This window comes from Saccharomyces cerevisiae, chromosome XIII (genome assembly GCF_000146045.2).
Source record: "Saccharomyces cerevisiae S288C chromosome XIII, complete sequence".
Taxonomy (NCBI): Eukaryota; Fungi; Ascomycota; class Saccharomycetes; order Saccharomycetales; family Saccharomycetaceae; genus Saccharomyces; species Saccharomyces cerevisiae.
The window spans coordinates 512,383-534,711 of NC_001145.3; the positions used below are offsets into that span (position 1 = coordinate 512,383).

Here is a 22,329-nt window from a genome sequence, read left to right on the forward strand (position 1 = left end):
TTCTGGAGGCAGGAGTGATATATTCTTATTCTTCCTATCCATGGGAATAACGATGCACTTTTTTATGGGTAAGGTGTGCTCCCAGTTTTTCTTACCAAGAAGTGTGCAATTGGTACGGTAATATCGTATTTGTTTGCACTGATGTACCCACGCTTTAGCCATTTAAGTTATTACGAATCTACTCTGTCTATTTTTTTTTTACCAACTCCCTACCCAGAGGGAAAATGCGTATGCAATCTAAAATACTTTATTTCCCATTCCGTGCCTTAGGCAAACACAAATGGATTTTGGCTGCATACCGAGGGGTCTAGGTGGTGATGAGGTCGCTACAACCCAGGATGGTTATCTCGTTTCTTCGAATTTCCGCAGCAAAGAGGACCCTTATTGCAGGGATGGAACCTTTTCTGCACAAAGCAAAATCCTCAGGATGTTTCTCTCCTCTGTCTTTCTTTGCCGAGCTCCATCGTGCTAGCGCATCGGACAGGAAGCAGTGAAATACAAGAAAAGTATACAAGCAGTATTCCTGCTCAAGAACCCAGTTTTCAGTTATAGTTTCCACTCCTTTCAATAGATGGGAAACTATATATCCATTAACTAAAATGGCCAGTCAGACTATCTCTTCTCCTCACTAGTGCCTAATCTCTGGTGTCGCCACTCCTGCTGCTGCTAATTATAAGGGCAAAGTCAGACCATCACTTACATTGAGGTGAATATTAAAACCAGTGAAGGTTCTGTTTTTCTCGGGAGTATTTCCGGCAGTAACACCGTTACTTATACCAAAGAGAATTTTTCTGTTGGTATGATTACTGACCCTGTCTGCTCGAAGCACGGTATCATCATTTACCGTTGTTTCTTTCGTCCTAGATATCGGTGTCTCAGAAACTCCAATTGAAGATGTACAGGTGATTAATTACGTCTTTTTATCAATCTATTTACCTATATATTTCAATTTTGATTTTTATTTGGCGAGTGACATGTGAAAACTTTGCCTATGAACCTGAATAGCGCATTCATATTTTAAGAACATGGTAGGGTATAGCAGATGTTCTTTAATTTTCTTTGACTGCGTTTACCCGGCGTTTTTTGCTTGACTGAAAATCAAATGAAGAAAAATAGAGATGGTCTTTTCTTTTTGTCATATCCAAGAACACGTCCATCTAATTGATTAGTGCCAAAAATCGCAGGGATATAACTTCGAAAATTTCTCAAAATGGCCAATTTTTTTGTTAGACTGTGGGAAAGTGTATTTGAACCAGGGACCTCCCCCCAGCTGATCATCGCCACACACGTATCTTTTGTTGCACTACTACTGACCCTCATCTGGCTCATCTATGCCACAAACGGGAATATCCACTTCTATGCTCTTTTCTGTATATCACTTTTACTATGGATTACCGTTATCTGGTTTATAAACGAATTATCACACGTCAAATTGAAGGATAATGATGAGCTGGATAAAGATGCCAATAAAAAGGACGACAGTGCCATCAAGGAAGACAGCGAAGACAAGCAAGAAAGCGGGAAATCCACTAGTACTGCCAGACGGACTCAAGCACAATCTAGGTCAAGAAAAGCATAGACAGATACATAATTGACTACATAATTATCTCTGTTATTAGTATATCACAGAGCTTCCGGGTAAATGTCCGCAATTGTAAATTTTTTTGTCCGCTTCAGGGTCTCCCCTGATATTTTTTTTTTTTCAAAAATTCCTTTTTTTTAAATCAAATTTTGGGCTCAATTATGGACAAATGAAGCACATGCAAAGAGTTAACGCGTGCGACTGAATAGAACAACTCTTTCAGCATCGCAAACCCTTCAAATTGTGAATAAATAGGCATTTCAAGTAACTGTGTCAGCAGCACATTGCATAGGAATTCTGATTTTTTGTTTTAGTGACTGCCCTCCTAATTTTTTTTTTTTTAGTTTACGGCTATAGCTAAATTTGGAGCTTTCTTTCATTAATTTTCACCGAGCTATTAATAACCCTACAAAAAGAGCAGAGAGGTACAGCCTGATCCGATAAAGCAGTGGGATAAAAAGTACTCAAAGACTATTTATAAAAAGTTCAAAATGGATGCAGGTTTATCGACCATGGCAACAAGAAACGGTCAGTCTTCTGCTAGAGTTAAATTGAGAAATAACCTCTTGAATAATGATATAGGAAATATTGACATTAGGGATGAAACACCTATTTCAAGGAACGGGAATGACAGCAATATTAACATCCAGCCTTCTTCCGTGCCGCAGCAGCAGCAGCAGCAGCAGCAATACTACCGTAATGGCATGAATGAGGCTCCAATACAAGCGCCACTTCAACAACGTCAAATTCCCATGCAGAATTATTCACAACAGCAACGCCAGCAACAACAGTATAATTTTGAGTATTCCAATCCACATATGAATGAGATTCCCCTCATGCAGCATAACTTCACCAAACCATCACTAAGCAATAATCGCGATAATGTTAATGGTAAGAAAGCTTCCTCATTTACCCAGAGCTCATTTTCCAATTTTTTCAAACATAAGCATCAATTTGGGAAGTCAAAGAAAAACACTAAGGGGACAGGAGGTGGTGGAGATGGTGATGATGACGATGAGGTTATCTTGGATGATTCTGCAAACTCCGACCTAACATTCAATGACATTCAGACCTTCGGTCACAAGGGCGGTGACAAATATGGATATGGTGGTGATTCCACTCCTATCATTCCAACATTGGTGACTAAAGACCGCGGCAATATGAGTAATACTGAGTATAGGAAGTACATTACTAATCAAAGGAAAACCGCAATGAATGCCATGGCTAAACAAACTAAAAATGGTACATTAGCCTCGTTGCCTCCGAGAGCAATGTCTTTGCAAAGTTTCCCGAATGGTAATCCTTTAATGCAAGCACCCACTCCTCATCCTAGATTTCAACCGAATAAAATGGTGAGCGCTAATTATTCGAGATCAAATTCGTTGATGAGTGGACCTCCCGGACAATTTCGACAGCCGCAGCAACAAAGAATGCTACCGATGAACAACTACAACAATCACCCAGGTCAATTCCAGAATACCCCACCAGTAATGCCCTCTGGACAACAGCCACCTCAGCAACCACGTACTCTGTCATTAACTAATGGCCCAAGATATTCACCCCAAAATCCTCGGCCATTCGCAGGTCATCAGCAGATATCACAAAGACAACAACAACAACAACAACAACTTCAACTTCATCCAATGTCTGAAGGCTATCGGACAATGTCTCTACAAAGTCAGAACGTTCCCCAAGGGTTTAATCCATGGTCACCAAATGACAACGATCGTAAAGCTGTGTCCATGAAACAGCCAATCAGTCAATCGTCAATTTCCTCAAAGAATAATTCAGCTTATTCAATACCGAACGTACAAAACAACTCCCTGACTACATTCTCTCCGTCATCTCCTACTGATGCTACAGCAATGCCTAACTCTACAAAACAAGGATCTTCACCACTAAAAAAACAAGTGAACATTGATCAACCTATTGAAAACAAGGGAAAACTGAATGTTTTGCAATTATCCACTCCTCAACAAAACGAGTTAAAGGAAAAAGAAAGGAAGCTAGCTGAAATGGAAAAATCTTTACGTGAGAGAGAAGCACTAGTAGAAGAAAAAGAAAAGGAAAGAGCTGAGAAAAATACTGAAGCAAATGAAGAGGAGGAAATTTCACATGAATCAGACGATTTAAATTTAAGACCTGCGAGTGCGCTAGAGACTGGTTTAAAAGATCTTAAATTGGAAAGTGAAAGTGCAGTCGCCAATAGAGCGTCCTTGTCGACTTTCTCATCCACATTTAGTGATTCTCCCTCCAAGCAAAGAATCATCAATACCAGAACAGGTATGTATAAGCTAGAAAACTCTACTGATATCAATGAATACGTGACCGCACAAGAATTCCCCTCTCCCGGAAAGTATAACTCAAATTCGGATAATGGCGAAATGAATACAACGAACGAGGTCGATTTTGATTTCAATACTAGTAAAAGGGCTTCTTTGTTACAATCCATACCGGAAAGAGATCCCAAAAGAAATGTCTCAGATGCTACCATTAAGCGACGTGAATCCGATGGCAATGGCAGGAGACTAAGTAATGTCAACATATCCATGAACCAGGAAAACATCAACAATGATACTTTTCTATATAAAAAAAATAATCGCGATGGTCATTTATCAGCAGTTTCTCATATGTCCAGCTCTTCCCGTAGATCGTTCATCTCCAATACGCTGCCGTTGAATATTGATTCCGCCTCAGAATCTGATAATTTTGTACCGCATATGGATGGTTCACCCTCCAAAACAAAATCAGCCCCAGTTAGCTACGATAAGGATGGCATGAATGCTTCAGAAGAAGACTTCAGTTTTGATAATACTTTAGCCAAACCGTATGAACCGTTATATGCTAGGAGAGGAGACATAACTTCCGCCGGATCAACTAGTGGAGAAGATAGCTCTCAGCCAAAGATGATAACAATATCTGGTGAGCAATTGAATTTGATAACAGAAAACAAAGAATTAATGAATGAGTTGACACTGGTGTCTACAGAATTAGCAGAATCGATAAAAAGGGAAACTGAATTAGAAGAAAGAATACGGCTGTATGAAACCAATAATTCAGCACCATCTTTTGACGATTCTTCGAGTGTGTCTTTTTCTGACTTTGAAAAGGAACTGAGAAAAAAATCCAGTAAAATTGTGCAATTGATCCAGCAATTAAATGACGAGAGATTAAAGAGATTCATTGCGGAGGAGCAGTTATTACTCCAAGAAAATGGCACCAAACCAAGTTCTATGGAACTAGTAGGAAGAATTGAAAACTTGAATAAACTTATTGATGAGAGAGATTCAGAAATTGAAATGCTTAAAGGACGTTTACAGTAGATGAATGATGTATTTTATTGTATATATCGCTTAGTGCACCAAAATCATACTACGTAAGTATAAAATCACTTTACACGTAGAAGATGCTTTTTCAGATTGTTCTTGAAAAAGTTGAAAAAAATATAATTCACACTCAGCAACAGGTGAAAGTGTATAATGGGTAAAAAAGGAAGGACAGAAGGTATATTGCTAATCAAAACGACTTTGGTATACGCGTTTGGGGCTACAATTGCATTTTAAATATATTTAAGATGTTTAATAGAAAAAGAAGAGGAGGTATGTTTTAAAACCAATGTTTTCCAGAAGTTTCGTTCTAGAGTGTGTATATCAAGACCAATTAGGATGGTATTTCCATTTTTTGTCAGTTAGTACGGTGTGACAGAAAAGTGTACTTTTGTGGCACAGAGAAGTGGAGAAACGGTACACGTAGAATACATAACGGCAAGTAACCTCTCTTATTTTACTCTCCATCTTTACTTTGTTTTACATTCCTAGGATTATTAGGTTAGCTTGGTTTTACAAAAACTCAATTATTCAGTTTCATTCAAATTACTAACATACCCAACTTTGACTACCTTGCATATGATTTTACCGTTAGACTTCGATGAAGATGAAAATTACCGTGATTTTAGGCCTCGCATGCCTAAAAGACAGAGAATCCCACCTGTTGTACAACTGTGTAAAGAAATGATGCCCGATATTCGCACTATTGGTGAATCTGTTAAAGCTTTTGAAGATGATATCAAATTCTTGAGTGAAGCTATAATGAATGAGTATGGCCATGAGGACTACTTTAATAATGCTTTACTGAGCACTTTAAACGCTGTTGTTGTGGAGCAACCACAGAAGCAAGCTGCTATCGCTCTCTTAACCATGGTTGTTAATTCGAAAAATAATGTTGCCGGAAAGAGTATTATCAATTACTTCTTCGAAGAATTACAAAAATGGTGCAAGCAAACATATAATGATGAATTCAAGAGTACGTCAAATGAAACTGGGCCATGGAACAAGATCAAGTTAATCCTGAGATTTTTATCCATTCTATCGCCCATGTTTTTAGTTGATGAACTAATCAATATCTACAAGAGCTTATTTGAATTGAGTATCGAATTAAACAATCTGGATCCAGGTAACAGAGTTCCTTTATCTGAAGCAATTTACACCAATACATTATTAAATATCCCGTATTTGTTCTTTTTTAATAGGAATAATGACGGTTTGAGGACAAAAGTGGAGGAGTTACTTGCATACGTTGAACAAAACTATCTAGTTAAAACAACGGATATAAACCTATTAAGAGAATACAATGGTGAACCTCCATATGAAATGGTAGAACTTGTCCGAGTCGTATTACCAAACGTCAAGAAGGCGCTAATCAATAACTTGGAACAGCTGAATGAATTATTTCCTGATTGGAATCATTTATTAACTCCCCAAACCGGTGATGAAGGGTTCAATGACGCTTTAACCCTTCCATCAGTAGATGATCTAAAGTCTTTCGTGCGCTTGAATAAAAACTTTGGTTCAGTTGATAGCATGTGGAAGACACCAAGGTATGCTTTTCATGTTTACTTGCCAAACTCCGCTGGTAATTTCGAAACAGTTGTACCAATCAGCACTTATGCTGGTCAATTATTCAACGATATCATTATTGATCTGGTGGAAAGTTTAGAATTCAATAGAAAGGAAGTAGCTAGACAAGTGATAACTTTGGATCTTTTTTTCAAAGCAGGTATATTTACAGAACCTGGTGAATCTATTGCCCAATTAATTGCCACTTATGAAGAGAACCCATTGGCTCCTACATTTAAGATAGAAGATTTGGCTATTGAAACCATTTTGGGACTTATTTTTAAATTACCTAGTGTTTCCCAGCCTTTTGCATACTTTTACACTTTATTGGTGGATATTTGTCAAAATTCTCCAAAAGCAATTGCTCCTGTCTTTGGTAGAGCCTTTAGGTTTTTTTATAGTCATTTGGATTCATTAGATTTTGAACTAAAATTAAGATATTTGGACTGGTTTTCAATTCAAATGAGCAACTTTAATTTTTCTTGGAAGTGGAATGAATGGGAAGACGATTCGATCAAATTTGGCAAGTATTTTTATAATCCAAAGGTAAATTTTGCTAAAAATTTGATTCAAAAAGAACTACGATTGACCTCTAACTTTTCAGAAGTAGAGGACAGCCTACCACAAGAATTCACGAAATATTTGGATACTTCTTACATTCCAAGAGATCAACTGATTAACTACTATCAATCATTATTCACCGGTTATACGGTAGAAGAAGATTCCGTTAGAAAAAATGATCTATATTTTAGACAAGAAGGTGTACCTATGGAAAACACAGTCCGTAAAATTTTAGATTATACCCACAAAGCAAACAATTCTAGGGAAGTTACTGAATTAGAAAGTATTCTAGGTGAGTTAAAGAATGAGTATGGTTCCATAATTTCCGACTTTAACAGATTTGTTATCATATTGTTAGTCCAGGCCGTTACAGACTCTGGTAGTAGATCTTTATCACATGCTAATAAATATATTAATGATTTAAAAGAAGATCTCAAAACCATATTTGCGAAGATTGAATTGGATATCGAGACAAAAGAGTATATCATAATTGAAGCCGTCCTAACATTTTGGAACGCCAACCCTCAGACAGGTTTCTTAGTAGCAGATGCATTCAAATATGCAGGTTTACTTACTTCCAGAACCATTTTTACATTTATATTTAACGAAACTGGTTTGAAGAATAATGGTTTGATTGAAGCTACAGCAATTGAAGCGGTCTTTAGAAATTTATCTCAACAAATCTCGGAAGAGAACGAAAGTGGAAATAATTTTGAGTTCGTTTTCGAAAGATTATGTACCATCGCCAACAGTACTATAGACTTACTAGATGTCAATGCTGATGAAGATATTGAGATACCTAAAGTCAACGGGGAAATGGACATCGACGATATTGAAGATGATAAACTGGATTTGAAATGGAAATATTTTACAGTGATTGGGTTTATTAAAAGTATATTAAGAAGGTATTCCCACGAATATCGTGAGTTAGCAGACAAATTCATTGCCAACATTGATAACGCTATTCCACACGAATCCACTAGGAGAACAATTTCGAATTGGATTCAAGAAACAAAGGAAGTTTAAAAAGATTCGGAGGATGGACTACATTCGTTATCACTCCGCTTTTTAATTTTTAATCAATGTTACATACCTAGCGTAATTTTCCTATATATAAAATATCAGCTTTATATAAATATATTATTGAAACTGTACCTATAATAATAAATTTAAAATTAAGTAAATACAAATGCTTCAAAATTTGTTAGTATTGTTTTCTTCAATCATCTTTACTTAATTGTCATCGCAATAATTAAATTAATATTTTATTGTTGTTGCGTATATAATACAACCTGAATGGTATGCTACACTATGTTACACTATGCTATTGATCAGAGTTTCTAATGACGAATTACACTTCTATAACTATCCGCTTTGGAAAGTTTGAGACGAAGGGCGTTACAATCAGAATCCGTATCCAAAGGATGTTCTTCAGAATTAGTCAGATCTACACCTGATGAAACATGCCTTGCGACAGTACTTATGCTACTTTCTCTAACCAAATGTGTAGGCGGTTCGGGAAAGTAATGCATATCATCCTGCGCGTATTCGTTTTCATCAAATGGGTTTATTGAATATTTTGATTCAGTTCTTCCAATGTTATTTGAACTGCCATTTAATCTAAAATTATGTAAATTTGCAAATGAAGTGTCTCTTGTTAATGACACTTCACCGAAATAGAGACAAAACTTAACAAACTTTATGAACTGGTCTCTAGTAACGTCCTTCCCTGAAAATCTAATTGTTTCATATAAATCGATAAACTCCTTCGCCTTTTCTAACTGAATTTTATTGGCGTTGTGATTAACAAATTGTGAGTTCACCACGTCGGCAAACGTATCTTCTAGATTCATTCTAACATCTAAATTGTTCAGAAACAATCCATGGTATTTCAGTCTATCTGTTAAACTTTTTATACAATCAGCATAGTTTAGGTATTCTGGAAATAACTTTTCATCTAATGGGTAGTCACATCTCCTCGGGGGCTCAAGTCCGTCGTGAATAACAGGGTCTTTAGGTTTTTTGAGAAGAATTGTTAATTCTTTAGATCTTTCCATGTTCTGCAGTACTGCTTCCCTACTAGAACGATGCGGGAGATCAGCAGGTGTGATCGGAATATATCTTCTTGGTATATCTTTTAAACAACTCTTATGAAATAGCATTCTTCCAATAATAATAAAGATACAAAAAACGCCAAAGACAACTAAAGCGCCTACAACAATGAACGTATTAAAGGCATTGTTTTCTGATTTAGAAGCTTGTGCAATGGAATCTATGGGTAAAACAACTGAAAACCCAATCAAAAGTATCAAAGAAACGAAAAGGGAAGCTTTGTATAACCACGACTTGAGTTTTGCGAATCCGGACATCTACTGCTAAGTATGGACACTCGTGTCTATAGATAGTATCAGGCCAAAGTTGTATAGCGGTATCTTTTTTTGAATAAATTTCAATGTGTTTTCCTCTGTTTAACCTCCCACTTTCTTTGATGCTCAAGAGCAATAACTTTATCGCAAAATAACAAAACTTTAATATGTGTTGTAATTTTGGCTAAACCCAGTTCAACATCACCACAAAAGAAGGTTTCCTTTATGCCCTTACCCTTTCTGCCTTCTTATTCTAGAATTTGTTTTGATGCTGTATTTGTTTGGTCCTTGTTCGTCATCGAAAAACCGGCCCAAAAACGGCTAATAAAAACGTGAACCTGTTTTAAGTCTTTTGCTATAAAAGATATTTATACTCTAAAAAAAGGGAAACTTTTGCAGCAAAACAAATTTTATGCATTAGTTCTCTGTTCTTAACTTGGTCAGACAAAATTCGTCCGTTTGTAGTTGTCTGTACAGGAATTCATCGAGCGATATTCTATCCTGAAATACATATGCCATTAAGTTACATCCTGAATAGATTCCTAGTCATCTATCAGCAAATATTCATCTTTTAATTTGAACCAATTCCGTTTTGTTCCATGTAGTTTCAACCAGCTATTCAATGACTGCAAGTAAATTTGGTTATTCTCCCCAATACAGTTCAAGTGCTTCAAGGTCAAAATAACATCATTGACTCTCATTCCAGTCACGATGGAAAGATCCTCCAGGGTCACTTTATCATAATGGGCGAGGTCACCTTCAATAAGGTGCCAACAGAGTATCTGTGACCAATATTTCAAGTACCCGATTAGTCCAAAAGGTGATAACGGTACTTCTGGCCCTGATATTACACCTTCTAATTGGGATAGTTTGTATGAAAACTCGATAAGTAAAAGGCCTAATCCACGTCGTTGATATGGGGGAAATATCAAGATGCACGCTAGATTATTTTGCTGATATGACACTAAATCTTTCGAAAAGAATCCCATCGGCTTTGTTGATCCAGTTTCATAAACTATGTAAAATTCATAATGATCTACTTTGAAATACATGGATTTATTGTCCAGATATAGCTTAGTGAAAAGACAAAGACATTGGCAAAAGAGTTGATACTTGGATCCTTTTACTCTTCTTATTGTATATTCAGGACTCTTGTATTTTATTTTGCCTGGAACACGATATTGAAATGGACAACTTGCAACATGTCCTACAAACCGCGTCTGATCATCCGTGTATTTGAAGCAGTATTCACAAACGAAAAGAGTGTCTAGCCAGTATTGGCTGTTAGAAACAGAGGAAAGCTGACCCTTGGTCTCGGAGCACCCTAGCCTTTTTGTTTCAGGATCGAAATAAACGGCGCTCCCATACCAAGTAGAGAATTTTTTATTCAGTCCAAACTGAATCTGTCTTATGTTCCTTTCGTTCAGTATTCCATATAGCATCTCTTTTTGAGTTTTTTTAATTTTTGCTGAGGGCTTATTCTTGCCTTTTCCACCATTCTTCTTTCCTTTTAGCTTCTGGGTAGTCGCTGTGAGTGATTGACTTAAAGATCTTGCCATTTTTTTTGCGAGTGAAAACAAAAAGCAACTAGAAAATAGGAGCCTCCAATATCAAAAAATCAAACTTCAATTTAACAGATTCTTAGAGCGCTACATACTCTATCCAGTTCGATATGGACAAGACTTAATGATTTCATCATCTCTTCTGATTAACGATTCTGTTATTCTTCATATTTACGCGCCTAACATATCATGATGATTGGGTGTTCCGAAAATTTTCATTGGCGATGAGCTGAGTATTGAAAGCTCATTATAGTATTAGTATATTATTGTTAATAGCAAGTGCTATATGCTATAAAAATGCAATTACAACCCAATACTAATAATAGAGTGTCTTAAGAAATATAAGTATGGGTACTTACAGAAAAAGGTTTAATGAAAAAGCCAGATCCGGCCATATGGCCAAATTAAAAGAACTGAAAAGAATTAGGAATAAGCAGTTCACTAGACAGGATGAAAACGATGAAAGAGTAGAAAACCCAGATTCAGCTCCCGCTGAGAGTTCTACTACGGAGCCAAATGCCAATGCGGAAATTCTTGAACCTCTCACTGAAGAAGAAAAGAAAATGAAGAAAAGAAAACTACAGGAGTTATTTACCCCAAAGGAATCGAAAGTTTCGAGATTGAAGAAGAAAAGACTGGATAAATTTATTGAACATCAATTAAAAAGAGAGGAAAGAAAGACAATTATTGGTAAACTTCAAGATTATAAGATAGATACAAGTTTGTTGACAAGCTCTAAAAGGTTAGGAGAGGGCAGGCAGACTAAAAAGGAAGAATTCAAAGAAGCACTGAGTTTAGAACGTCAAGGAAGAGGAAATGAACAAACAAATGAAATATTATACGAAGAATATGAACCAAAAGTTTGGGATGAGTATGGTGAAGGAGGGAGCTCTGAGGATGATGACGGCGAAGATGATTTCGAGGCTTCATTTGGTAGTATGCCGAAACCAACGGACAATGAGGAGAAGAAATCATCAGGTTTTATTGATCATAGACCAGCAAAATTTGGTGGATCTGGTCTTAGCTTTGGGTTTAGCAATATAAAAGTCATAAACAAAGAAAGCAAAACTCCGAAGAAGAAATATAATTGGAGACAACGAGTAGAAATGGAAGAATTGAAGAAGCATGGGAAAGAAGATGAAATGGATTTCGACACGACATCTGAAGATGATGACGAAGAGGAGGATCAGGAAGAAGAAGACAAAATGCATCCTAGTGAAAACCCACTCGAAGAAGTTGAAAGCGCAGATAGTGAAACTGGCTCAGAAAAATTTGACCAAAATGATGTTGCTAACGAATTCAAGGATTGGGCCAATCAAGAAATAAAAAAATTGGAAGGTAGAGATCAAGAGCTAGTTACTCCCACTTTGAACATCGATTATAAACCGATAATTAGAAAGGAAGATTTAGATGATGGTCTCCAAGAAGCTTATGTTCCAATAAACGAGAATTCCACCCGTAAAGCCTTCTATGTTGAAGTTAGCAGATCAGATGAAATTCAGAAAGCAAGAATTCAACTACCAGTATTTGGTGAAGAACACAAAATTATGGAGGCTATTCACCATAATGATGTAGTGATTATTTGTGGTGAAACGGGGTCAGGTAAGACTACACAAGTCCCACAATTTTTATATGAGGCTGGGTTTGGTGCCGAAGATTCTCCAGATTACCCAGGAATGGTGGGTATCACTCAACCAAGAAGAGTGGCCGCTGTGTCCATGGCTGAACGTGTAGCTAATGAATTGGGGGACCATGGTCATAAAGTAGGATACCAAATTAGGTTTGACTCTACCGCAAAGGAGGACACAAAGGTCAAGTTTATGACAGATGGTGTCTTGCTACGAGAAATGATGCACGATTTCAAGTTGACTAAATATTCCTCCATTATCATAGATGAAGCACATGAAAGAAACATTAACACTGATATTTTGATCGGTATGCTTAGCCGTTGTGTTCGGTTAAGAGCTAAACTACATAAGGAGAACCCGATCGAGCACAAGAAGCTAAAACTCATCATCATGTCAGCTACATTAAGGGTATCAGATTTCAGCGAAAACAAAACATTGTTCCCCATAGCGCCCCCTGTCTTACAGGTTGATGCAAGGCAGTTTCCAGTCTCTATTCACTTTAATCGTAGAACTGCATTCAACTATACAGACGAGGCTTTCAGAAAGACTTGCAAAATTCACCAGAAACTTCCTCCTGGCGCTATATTGGTGTTTTTAACCGGTCAGCAGGAAATTACACACATGGTAAAAAGGCTAAGAAAGGAATTTCCTTTTAAGAAAAACTCCAAGTACAACAAAGATTTAGAAACACCCGTTTCTAAAATGGGTATCAATTCAAAAACAACAGATTTGGAGGCTGAGGATATAGACTTCAGTGTACAAGTTATCGATCAAGATAAGTTCAAGAGCGCGATAAGATACGAAGAAGATGAAGGTAACAGTGGAAACGGTGAAGATGAGGAAGACGAAGAGGAAGAAGGGTTTGAAGAAGTCCTAACTGAAGGGCAAACAGCTAACGATCCTTTATATGTCCTTCCACTGTATTCTCTATTACCAACCAAGGAACAAATGAGAGTCTTTCAAAAACCTCCTCAAGGTTCTAGGCTTTGTATTGTTGCAACAAATGTTGCAGAAACATCGTTAACTATACCTGGAGTTAGATATGTTGTTGATTCCGGGAGGTCTAAAGAGCGTAAATATAATGAATCAAATGGCGTACAGAGTTTTGAAGTGGGCTGGGTAAGTAAAGCTAGTGCCAATCAAAGAAGCGGTAGAGCAGGTCGTACTGGACCAGGCCATTGTTACCGTTTATATTCGTCTGCTGTTTTTGAACATGATTTCGAACAGTTCTCTAAACCTGAAATCTTAAGAATGCCAGTGGAGAGCATCGTGTTACAAATGAAGAGCATGGCCATTCATAATATCATTAATTTTCCATTTCCAACTCCTCCAGATAGAGTTGCCCTTTCCAAGGCAATACAATTACTGCAATATTTAGGTGCTCTTGATAATAAGGAGATGATTACTGAAGATGGTAAAAAAATGAGCCTGTTCCCACTTTCACCCAGATTTTCCAAAATGTTACTTGTTTCTGACGAAAAAGCCTGCCTTCCTTATATTGTAGCAATTGTTAGTGCCCTTTCGGTGGGAGATCCTTTTATCAATGAATTTGAGTTGGGAATAAACGAAATTTCTAGAAAACCAAATCCAGATGAAAATCTAGATGATAAGATTAGAGAGCACGATGAATCAACACCAGGTATGGATCCTGAACTGAAAAAGGAATTGCGCAGTAAATTCTATAAAAGCAGGAGTCAGTTTAGTAAATTAGACAAATTTAGTGACGTATTCCGTTTATTAAGTGTTGTAAGTGCAATGGACTACGTTCCAAAGGAACAAAAAGAAATATTCATGAAGAAAAATTTTTTAAGAGGCAAACTAATGGAAGAAATAGTAAAATTGAGGAAGCAGTTAATGTATATCATCAAGTCCAACACTTCAAAAGAAAATATTGCCGTAGTAATTAGGAATGAAGACTTGAAAAGTGATATTCCAAGCGTCATACAAATAAAACTTTTAAAACAAATGATTTGCGCTGGTTTTGTCGACCATGTTGCCGTAAGAGCAGATGTTTTATTTCCAGATGATGCTAAGATAACCAACAGAACTTCCATAATCAACATTCCTTATATTCCTGTTTTGGCCACGAGAACACCAAATATCGAGGACTGCTTTGTCTATATCCATCCGACTTCAATTTTAAATAATTTGGGGGAAATGCCACCCAAATACATGCTCTATTATTCCTTGCACCTTGGTGGAAATAATAAAACAAGGATGAATACTTTATGTGACATCGCAAGCACCCCCTTAGCGAACATAGCAAGAAAGGGACTTCTTTTGACATACAGTAAACCTCTGACTGGTCAAGGCTTGAAGACCGTTAATTTATCACCTACGGAACGGTATTGTTATGTGGTTCCTAGATTTGGATCCACAGTTGACAACGATCTCAAGATTGGTTGGGATTTAAATCCTATAGCAGTGCATCAGAAGAAGCAAAAAGGCCAGTGGACAGTCATTAAGTTTATCACCAGAAAGGGCTTCCAGACCATCACAGGTGAAGAGAAAGAAAAAAAATAATGCGCTGGTATTATAGAAATAGAGTTTCATTATATAAGAACATATAGGAAGAATACATTATTCCTATCTAGGGCATCAAATAATTGCAACCACTTAATGTTAACTTCCTTCATAATTCAAAACATTATGTTCTATAGCACTATGTATTTTATGTCATTATATACGTAGTCAATAACTTTATACGTTTTTTTTATTGAACAAAAGTAAGAATTGCTTAAGACATAATAAGAGGAAACTCATCGAACCAATTCAAAACGGATTATAGATTTATCATACCAGATACGTTTATCAGGAGGCTTGTATAATGGAGCACAGATATAACGTGTTTAATGATACTCCACGAGGGAACCATTGGATGGGCAGTTCTGTGTCAGGATCACCACGTCCATCTTATAGCAGTCGTCCTAATGTAAACACAACACGACGCTTCCAATATAGTGACGATGAGCCCGCTGAGAAAATCCGACCTTTACGCTCGAGGAGCTTTAAAAGTACTGAAAGTAACATAAGCGATGAAAAATCAAGGATATCTGAACGTGACAGCAAAGACCGCTACATTAATGGTGATAAAAAGGTAGACATTTATTCACTGCCTCTAATATCAACCGATGTTTTAGAAATTTCCAAACAAAGGACATTTGCGGTGATATTGTTTTTAATAATTCAATGTTATAAAATATATGACCTGGTAATACTTAAATCGGGGTTACCGCTTTCGGGTTTACTGTTTAAGAACTATCGATTTAATTTCATATCCAAGTATTTCATTATAGATTCCTTCTTCCTGTATGTTTTACCATCCTTTAACATTCCTAGGTTGACTTTTAAGCCATGGGTTGTTTATCTCCAGATTTTAGCTATGCTACTATTGAACATTTTCATATCAAGCGATCACGAGTTCGTTTTGATTTCATTAATTATGACCACATGGAGAAAACTTTATACGAAAGAATTAAGTGTAACAGGTTCAGCCATTAACCATCATCGTATTTTTGATTCTTCCGCTCATTTTAAGGGTGCTCTAACAATCAAGATCCTACCTGAAAACACAGCTATGTTTAATCCTCTTCATGAATCATATTGTTTGCCCATGGATACCAATCTTTTTAAAATTAACTCAATTGACGTACCCATCAGAATAAACTCAACTGAAGAGATTGAATATATCGAGTTGGAATATAGAGATCTTTACACAAATTCGGTAGAGTTACGGTCTTTGAGTAAGAAAGACTTCAAAATCATCGATAACCCCAAATCCTTTTTAAAAAAAGATCAGTCAGTTCTAAAGTCACATTCAAACGATTTTGAAGAAGGCAGTACAATTCGTTATTTGGCTGTAACTCTTCAAGATATTGGCTTTTATCAAATCAAAAAAATTGTTGATTCAAAAAAACTGAATTTAAAGATCCATCAGTCACACTTGGTTGTACCCTACTGTCCAATTGCATCTATTACTGGAACTGGAAGCAATGATAGATGTATTGGCGATTCAGATAATGTTTCTTTTGAAATTCAAGGTGTGCCCCCAATGAAATTAGCATACTCTAAGATCGTTAATGGTCAAACTTTTTCATATGTAGACTCCAGCTTGCAACCAGAATATTTTGAGTCTCCTTTGCAGTCAAGCAAATCCAAACAAAGTTTTACTCAAGGAGAACTAAACGATTTGAAATGGGGAAGAAACCAACCTGTTAATATTAATTTAGACTCTTCCATTACCCAGGACGGCAAATTTGCATATAAAATTGATAAAATAACTGATGGTCTGGGAAATGTCGTGGATTTTACATCTCTCCCTGAAGAATTAAAAAAGCGCTATGATCTATCTTATAATTTCAATGTTCATGAGGTTCCACGTGCAGCGCTAGAAGAAAGATTTGATCCAAAGTCACCCACAAAAAGGTCTATTGCCATCGTGTTTGAAGAAATCAAAAACTGGATTTCAGACATTCCATATGTTATTAGCCTATCCTATACTGATGCACAAGACAAGTCGAAAAAGATAATGAATGTTACTACAGATTCTTTGACCAAAGTGTTGCAAGCGGATCTTCCGGGGTCATATAACTTAGAATATATTGAATCTAAGTTTTGTCCAGGTGAAATTGTGGGTAAATCAAACGTTCTTGTAACTATGCCAGTTGCACCTACTATGGAAGTTAAATCATTTCCAATATTGGACCAGTGTGTGGGACAGGTTGGTCTAAACTTTGAACTATCTTTTACTGGGGCTCCACCATACTATTATAACACTAAAATCTATAAGCTTGAAAACGGTGAAAGAAAGTTATATGATGCAAAGAGATACACCTCTGAAGGTACGAGAAATCGCTTCAGCTATAGTCCACCTAAAGAAGGTAACTATGAAATCGTGTTTGATACTGTTTCTAATAAATTATTCACTGAACCAATCAAATTGGAACCTGTAAAAGAATATACTTTCAAGACATCAATGAGGGTGAAACCAAGCGCATCACTAAAATTACACCATGATTTGAAACTCTGTTTGGGTGACCACAGCAGTGTCCCAGTAGCACTAAAAGGCCAAGGCCCTTTTACGTTAACATATGATATCATTGAAACTTTTTCTAGCAAGAGGAAAACTTTTGAAATTAAAGAAATAAAAACCAACGAATATGTCATTAAAACACCAGTCTTTACTACTGGTGGTGATTATATTCTATCTTTGGTTTCTATCAAGGATTCTACCGGCTGTGTAGTTGGACTCAGCCAACCAGATGCTAAAATACAGGTGAGGAGAGATATTCCATCTGCTGCATTCAATTTTTTTGAACCTATCAAAGAAGCTAAAATTAAGCACGGTTCTGTCACTGAAATTCCGCTCAAATTAAGTGGAGAGGGGCCATTCACCGTTAAGTTTAAACACATGGATTACGATGGAAACATTGTGAAAGAATTTGAAAACAAATTTCAGAATAGTTATAAGCCCGCTTTGAAAGTAAGTAAAGAAGGGCTTTACCAATTGGTCGATATTCGTGACTCAAGTTGCCAAGGTAATGTGATTTACCGGAACAGTCTGTATAAGGTATCTTTCTTGGAGAAGCCAAAATTTGCAATTCAAGACAATCATCACATTACAAAAGTAACGGAAAATTTATTCTCTAAAGAAGAAGTCTGTCAAGGGATGGAAGGTACGGTTGATTTGGCTCTATTTGGTTCTCCACCATTCATATTAGAATATGATTTGATGGCACCCAACGGTCATATTTCTACAAAAAAAATTCAGGTGGCAACCAAATACGCTTCACTGAAACTGCCTAATCAAATTCCTGGAGAGTACATAACTACTATTAAGGCCATCTTCGATGGCAATTATGGTGAAAGCGACATACATTTTAGAGAACATCAGTCGGAGCTCATAATCAAACAGACAGTGCACCCCATTCCAGACGTCGCCTTTGCTGATGGTGGTAAAACCTTGCGTGCATGTGCTGCTAATGTAGATCAAATCTCATTTTTGGAACCAATAAATTTGAAATTTTTACAAGGCGAAAGCCCATTTTCAATCACCTTTAGCGTTTATCACGAGAGTACCAGTAGGACAGATCAGTATACCATTGACAACATTGACTCAGAGAACTTTTCATTTGAAAAGTTATATGAAGGGATGAAGTTAGGTAACCATGCCATTACTATTGATTCTGTTGTTGACGCAAATGGTTGTGTTAACAGCCTCATATCTGGACCGCGTAATCAAATTCTTGTGTCAATTACTGATGCACCAAAGATACATATATTAGATCCTTCTACCGAGTATTGTGTTGGGGACTATGTTGCATATCAATTAAACGGTGTGGCACCTTTCATGATTAAGTATGAATTCAACGGTATTCCACTAAAATCTAAGGAACGCAGCTCCCAATTTGTTAGATTAGCATCTGAACCGGGCATTATATCTATCACTTCTTTACAGGATTCATCATCACAATGCATTGTCGACTTTACGAACCCTAAATTAAAGAGTGAATTTGATGACTTATCTTTAAACATACATCCTATTCCTTCCGTAACTGTTTCTCAAGGAAATTACGTTACTGAGGATATCCGCGAAGGTGACCAGGCTGAAGTAATCTTTTCGTTTGAAGGTACCCCACCATTCTCACTAACTTATGTAAGGACAGAAGAGACTGATGGAAAACACGGCAAAAGGAGGTCGCAGGTTGTTGAGACGCATAAAGTCACTGATATATATTCTCATGAATACAAGGTAATTACAAGCTTGCAAGGTACCTACGAGGCGATTGAAATTACAGATGCTTATTGTTTTGCCAAAAATGATCTTTTTTTCAATAACTAAATATTACAAGAAAGTCTGATGAAATTTTTCTTTCCCGCAATATTTTTGTACAATTGTAATGTATAATATATCTCTGTACATCAGTATTAAAATACTTAAGAAAGCGAAAAAGACGCCTGTATTGTTTGTTGTTCTTTTTCTTCAAAATTATCAAGACGCTCGATTCAATTATCTTCGCTCATAGTAACTCGAAAGAGTGTAGGTGAATGAATAGAAAAAGAGAGCGCTGAGACCTTTGTCCTTTACGGTCTATAGAGGTGTGTTAAAAGCAGACTTTTGAACATCCACAGAAATTGGCTCAATGACCTATCCGAAAAGAATACCTATAAATGCGTGGTCTGAAGTTCATAGGGTGGCAAGGCCACTAATTATTACTTTCGACGCATATAATACACTATACGCCACAAAACTTCCCGTCATGGAACAATACTGCATTGTTGGGCGTAAATATGGTATCAAGGCGAATCCTTCGACTTTAACAAACAATTTTCCACACGTTTTTAAAAAACTGAAGGAAGACTATCCCCAATACGGAAAATATTCTGGTATCAAGCCCGAACAATGGTGGTCCATCTTGATTAGGAACGTCTTCGCACCAAACGAAATTCCCGATGAGATGATAAATGAAATATTAATGCGGTTTGAGGGCTTCGATTCGTATTTTGTTTATCCAGATTTGATCAAATTTTTAAAGGATTTGAAGTCAAGACATCCTGATGTTATCTTAGGAATAGTAAGCAATACTGATCCAATTTTTTACAAATTATTAAAGAATATCGGATTATTTGAGACATTTTCCGGTCACATTTATTTATCATATGAGCTTAATCTCGCCAAACCTGATAGAGCAATATTTCAATATGCGCTTGACGATATTATATCTAAACAACCTCATTTACTCGAAAAGTACACCAGGGAGGAAATTCTACAGCATTGCTTTCACATCGGAGATGAATTAAAGAACGATCTCGAAGGGGCAGAAGCTGCCGGTTGGACTGGTATACTGTTAGATAGAAATGATAAATACGGGTTTCTTTCAAACTCGATTAGTAAACCAATGCGGGACGAATACAAGCTGTCAATTGATAAAATAGATAATAATTCAATAAACACTTGGGAAGCCAATACTAAGCAAACTGACACGTTACAGTTGAGTGAAAGAAAGTACGTTGTTTCGAATCTTGAGGTTTTAGAGGAACTCTTTCCCTGAGCGCCTAACGTTACAGTAACAAATATGTATGATAGATATTATTCATATCCGCCAGTAATATTTACTATATCTTTGAATGGGTTTGTTTATTAATAATCTACTATGTGTAAATATATGATCCAAGTATTATACAGTTTAGACACTGATTGTTTTCCAGACGTTCAAACCGTCAGTACCGGTACTTACTAAACAACCTGGGATTTGCTTATGCCATTTGACATCTTTAACTTCCTTTTGCCAGTGAACAAACAATAATTGTGGTGGAATTTCTTGTAGCTCTTTTGTTTCGGCGGCCTGTTGTTTAATTTCCTCATCGTCAGCTTCTACAGACAAATCCCACAAAGTCACAGTATTATCTTCTGAGCCTACCGCAACGATAGACTCATCTAATGGGTTGAATGCAATGGAAGTAATGGCTCCCTTATGGAAGTCATATTGAGCAACCGGTTGGACGGCGTCAGCATTACTTGGCGTAAACTGTCTTAAATCCCATACTCCCCATGTACCGTTATCGTCACCGCTTGCTAGCAAGTAACCAATTTTATCACTCCAACTTATGACATTTACGTCAGTATTAGAAGCTTTAACAGAGATAGCAGGTTTATGTTTTTTTGATCTTGTGTCCCAAATCCTTATATATCCATCACATCCTGCGGTTGCAAAAACGGTGGATTCAGTGCGAGACCACTGGATATCTTCTATGGATTTATTGTTTGAAACAGTAAATGGTTGTTTATCAGTCACCCATCTCGATGTGTGCCTTTGGGTAAAATATATTTGTCCTGAGCAATCACCTGATAGTAACGCACCAGTCTTGATCAATGGTGACCAATCCAACCCGTAGCCTTCAACATTCCCATGATTTTTTACAGTGTGAATAGGACGCTTAGCAGACTTCGGAATCTGATAACCTGGTGTGGAAAAAGCTTTGCTTTGTGGAGCTAGATTGTATATATAAACATCACCATTTTCGCTCATTGTAGCGGTTAACACCTCTTGATTAGAAATGGCAAAAGGAGAAACCTTTAATCTATTGGTTGTATCTCTCAATGGTATATTTTCATTCTCAATGACTGGATCCACATCATCTTCATCATCCTCTTCATCATCTTCACCTTCATTATCGTCTTTCAAAAGTGTTTTCGCTAAATTAGAAAGTGCTAGAACCATTAGTTCATTCTCCTTTTTCCTGGAAGATTGAGTAGCCGTGGTCAACAAAATAGACTGTGGATAGTTTCTACGTTCAGAACCTAGTGTATCTGGAATGACATCTAATGTCAAGCATGGCCATGGCATATTGACATTATGTAGCATTTCATAAACAGTGGGATCAGCCTCAAGGACTTCATCTGGCCCTAATGGACGAGACATATGGGGTAAGTAAAGCTCCTGGATCTTTTCTTTGTTGCCTTCGGATTGGTCCTTTTGTACTAAAGTTTCAGCTTCTTCTTGCTTTTTCCTAAGGTCATCTTCGTCATTAATCTCATCATCGCCATCAATTTCAATAATTTCACCATCACTATCAAATTCATCACTCAATTGTTCTTCTAGGTCATTCTTGGGAGCATCTTGCTCTTCAGAGGCGGGAATAGCAGGAACAGAGTGAGATTCTGTTTTAGCAGAGACCACTCTATCTTGTTCCTCGTTGACCTCGATAGACCTTTTCGACATTATGGTGCTATTT

General features: G+C 36.9%; 9 protein-coding genes across 9 annotated transcripts; 6 read left to right on the top strand and 3 right to left on the bottom strand.

Moving 5' to 3' along the window:
- Window positions 1-1,210: 1,210 nt before the first annotated feature.
- PKR1 (Pkr1p) lies at window positions 1,211-1,579 on the top strand (the record flags this gene model as incomplete). The annotated part of the gene is made up of 1 exon (NM_001182624.1): window positions 1,211-1,579. One exon carries the CDS (start codon window positions 1,211-1,213, stop codon window positions 1,577-1,579), a length of 369 nt encoding a protein of 122 aa, NP_013842.1.
- A 494-nt stretch (window positions 1,580-2,073) lies between these two features.
- On the top strand, window positions 2,074-4,905 carry EPO1 (Epo1p; the record flags this gene model as incomplete). Its single annotated transcript, NM_001182625.1, has 1 exon — window positions 2,074-4,905. The coding sequence occupies one exon, from the start codon at window positions 2,074-2,076 to the stop codon at window positions 4,903-4,905; it is 2,832 nt and encodes a 943-aa protein (NP_013843.1).
- A 251-nt stretch (window positions 4,906-5,156) lies between these two features.
- On the top strand, window positions 5,157-8,064 carry STO1 (Sto1p; the record flags this gene model as incomplete). Its single annotated transcript, NM_001182626.1, has 2 exons — window positions 5,157-5,181; window positions 5,504-8,064. 2 exons carry the CDS (start codon window positions 5,157-5,159, stop codon window positions 8,062-8,064), a joined length of 2,586 nt encoding a protein of 861 aa, NP_013844.2.
- Window positions 8,065-8,378: 314 nt separating this feature from the next.
- Window positions 8,379-9,407, bottom strand: DLT1 (Dlt1p; the record flags this gene model as incomplete). Its single annotated transcript, NM_001182627.1, has 1 exon — window positions 8,379-9,407. One exon carries the CDS (start codon window positions 9,405-9,407, stop codon window positions 8,379-8,381), a length of 1,029 nt encoding a protein of 342 aa, NP_013845.1.
- A 539-nt stretch (window positions 9,408-9,946) lies between these two features.
- On the bottom strand, window positions 9,947-10,963 carry SAS2 (histone acetyltransferase; the record flags this gene model as incomplete). Its single annotated transcript, NM_001182628.1, has 1 exon — window positions 9,947-10,963. The coding sequence occupies one exon, from the start codon at window positions 10,961-10,963 to the stop codon at window positions 9,947-9,949; it is 1,017 nt and encodes a 338-aa protein (NP_013846.1).
- Window positions 10,964-11,313: 350 nt separating this feature from the next.
- ECM16 (ATP-dependent RNA helicase ECM16) lies at window positions 11,314-15,117 on the top strand (the record flags this gene model as incomplete). Its single annotated transcript, NM_001182629.1, has 1 exon — window positions 11,314-15,117. One exon carries the CDS (start codon window positions 11,314-11,316, stop codon window positions 15,115-15,117), a length of 3,804 nt encoding a protein of 1,267 aa, NP_013847.1.
- A 304-nt stretch (window positions 15,118-15,421) lies between these two features.
- POM152 (Pom152p) lies at window positions 15,422-19,435 on the top strand (the record flags this gene model as incomplete). The annotated part of the gene is made up of 1 exon (NM_001182630.1): window positions 15,422-19,435. The coding sequence occupies one exon, from the start codon at window positions 15,422-15,424 to the stop codon at window positions 19,433-19,435; it is 4,014 nt and encodes a 1,337-aa protein (NP_013848.1).
- Window positions 19,436-19,736: 301 nt separating this feature from the next.
- On the top strand, window positions 19,737-20,645 carry DPI35 (Dpi35p; the record flags this gene model as incomplete). The annotated part of the gene is made up of 1 exon (NM_001182631.1): window positions 19,737-20,645. The coding sequence occupies one exon, from the start codon at window positions 19,737-19,739 to the stop codon at window positions 20,643-20,645; it is 909 nt and encodes a 302-aa protein (NP_013849.1).
- Window positions 20,646-20,780: 135 nt separating this feature from the next.
- On the bottom strand, window positions 20,781-22,316 carry RRB1 (ribosome biosynthesis protein RRB1; the record flags this gene model as incomplete). Its single annotated transcript, NM_001182632.1, has 1 exon — window positions 20,781-22,316. One exon carries the CDS (start codon window positions 22,314-22,316, stop codon window positions 20,781-20,783), a length of 1,536 nt encoding a protein of 511 aa, NP_013850.1.
- Window positions 22,317-22,329: the final 13 nt, after the last annotated feature.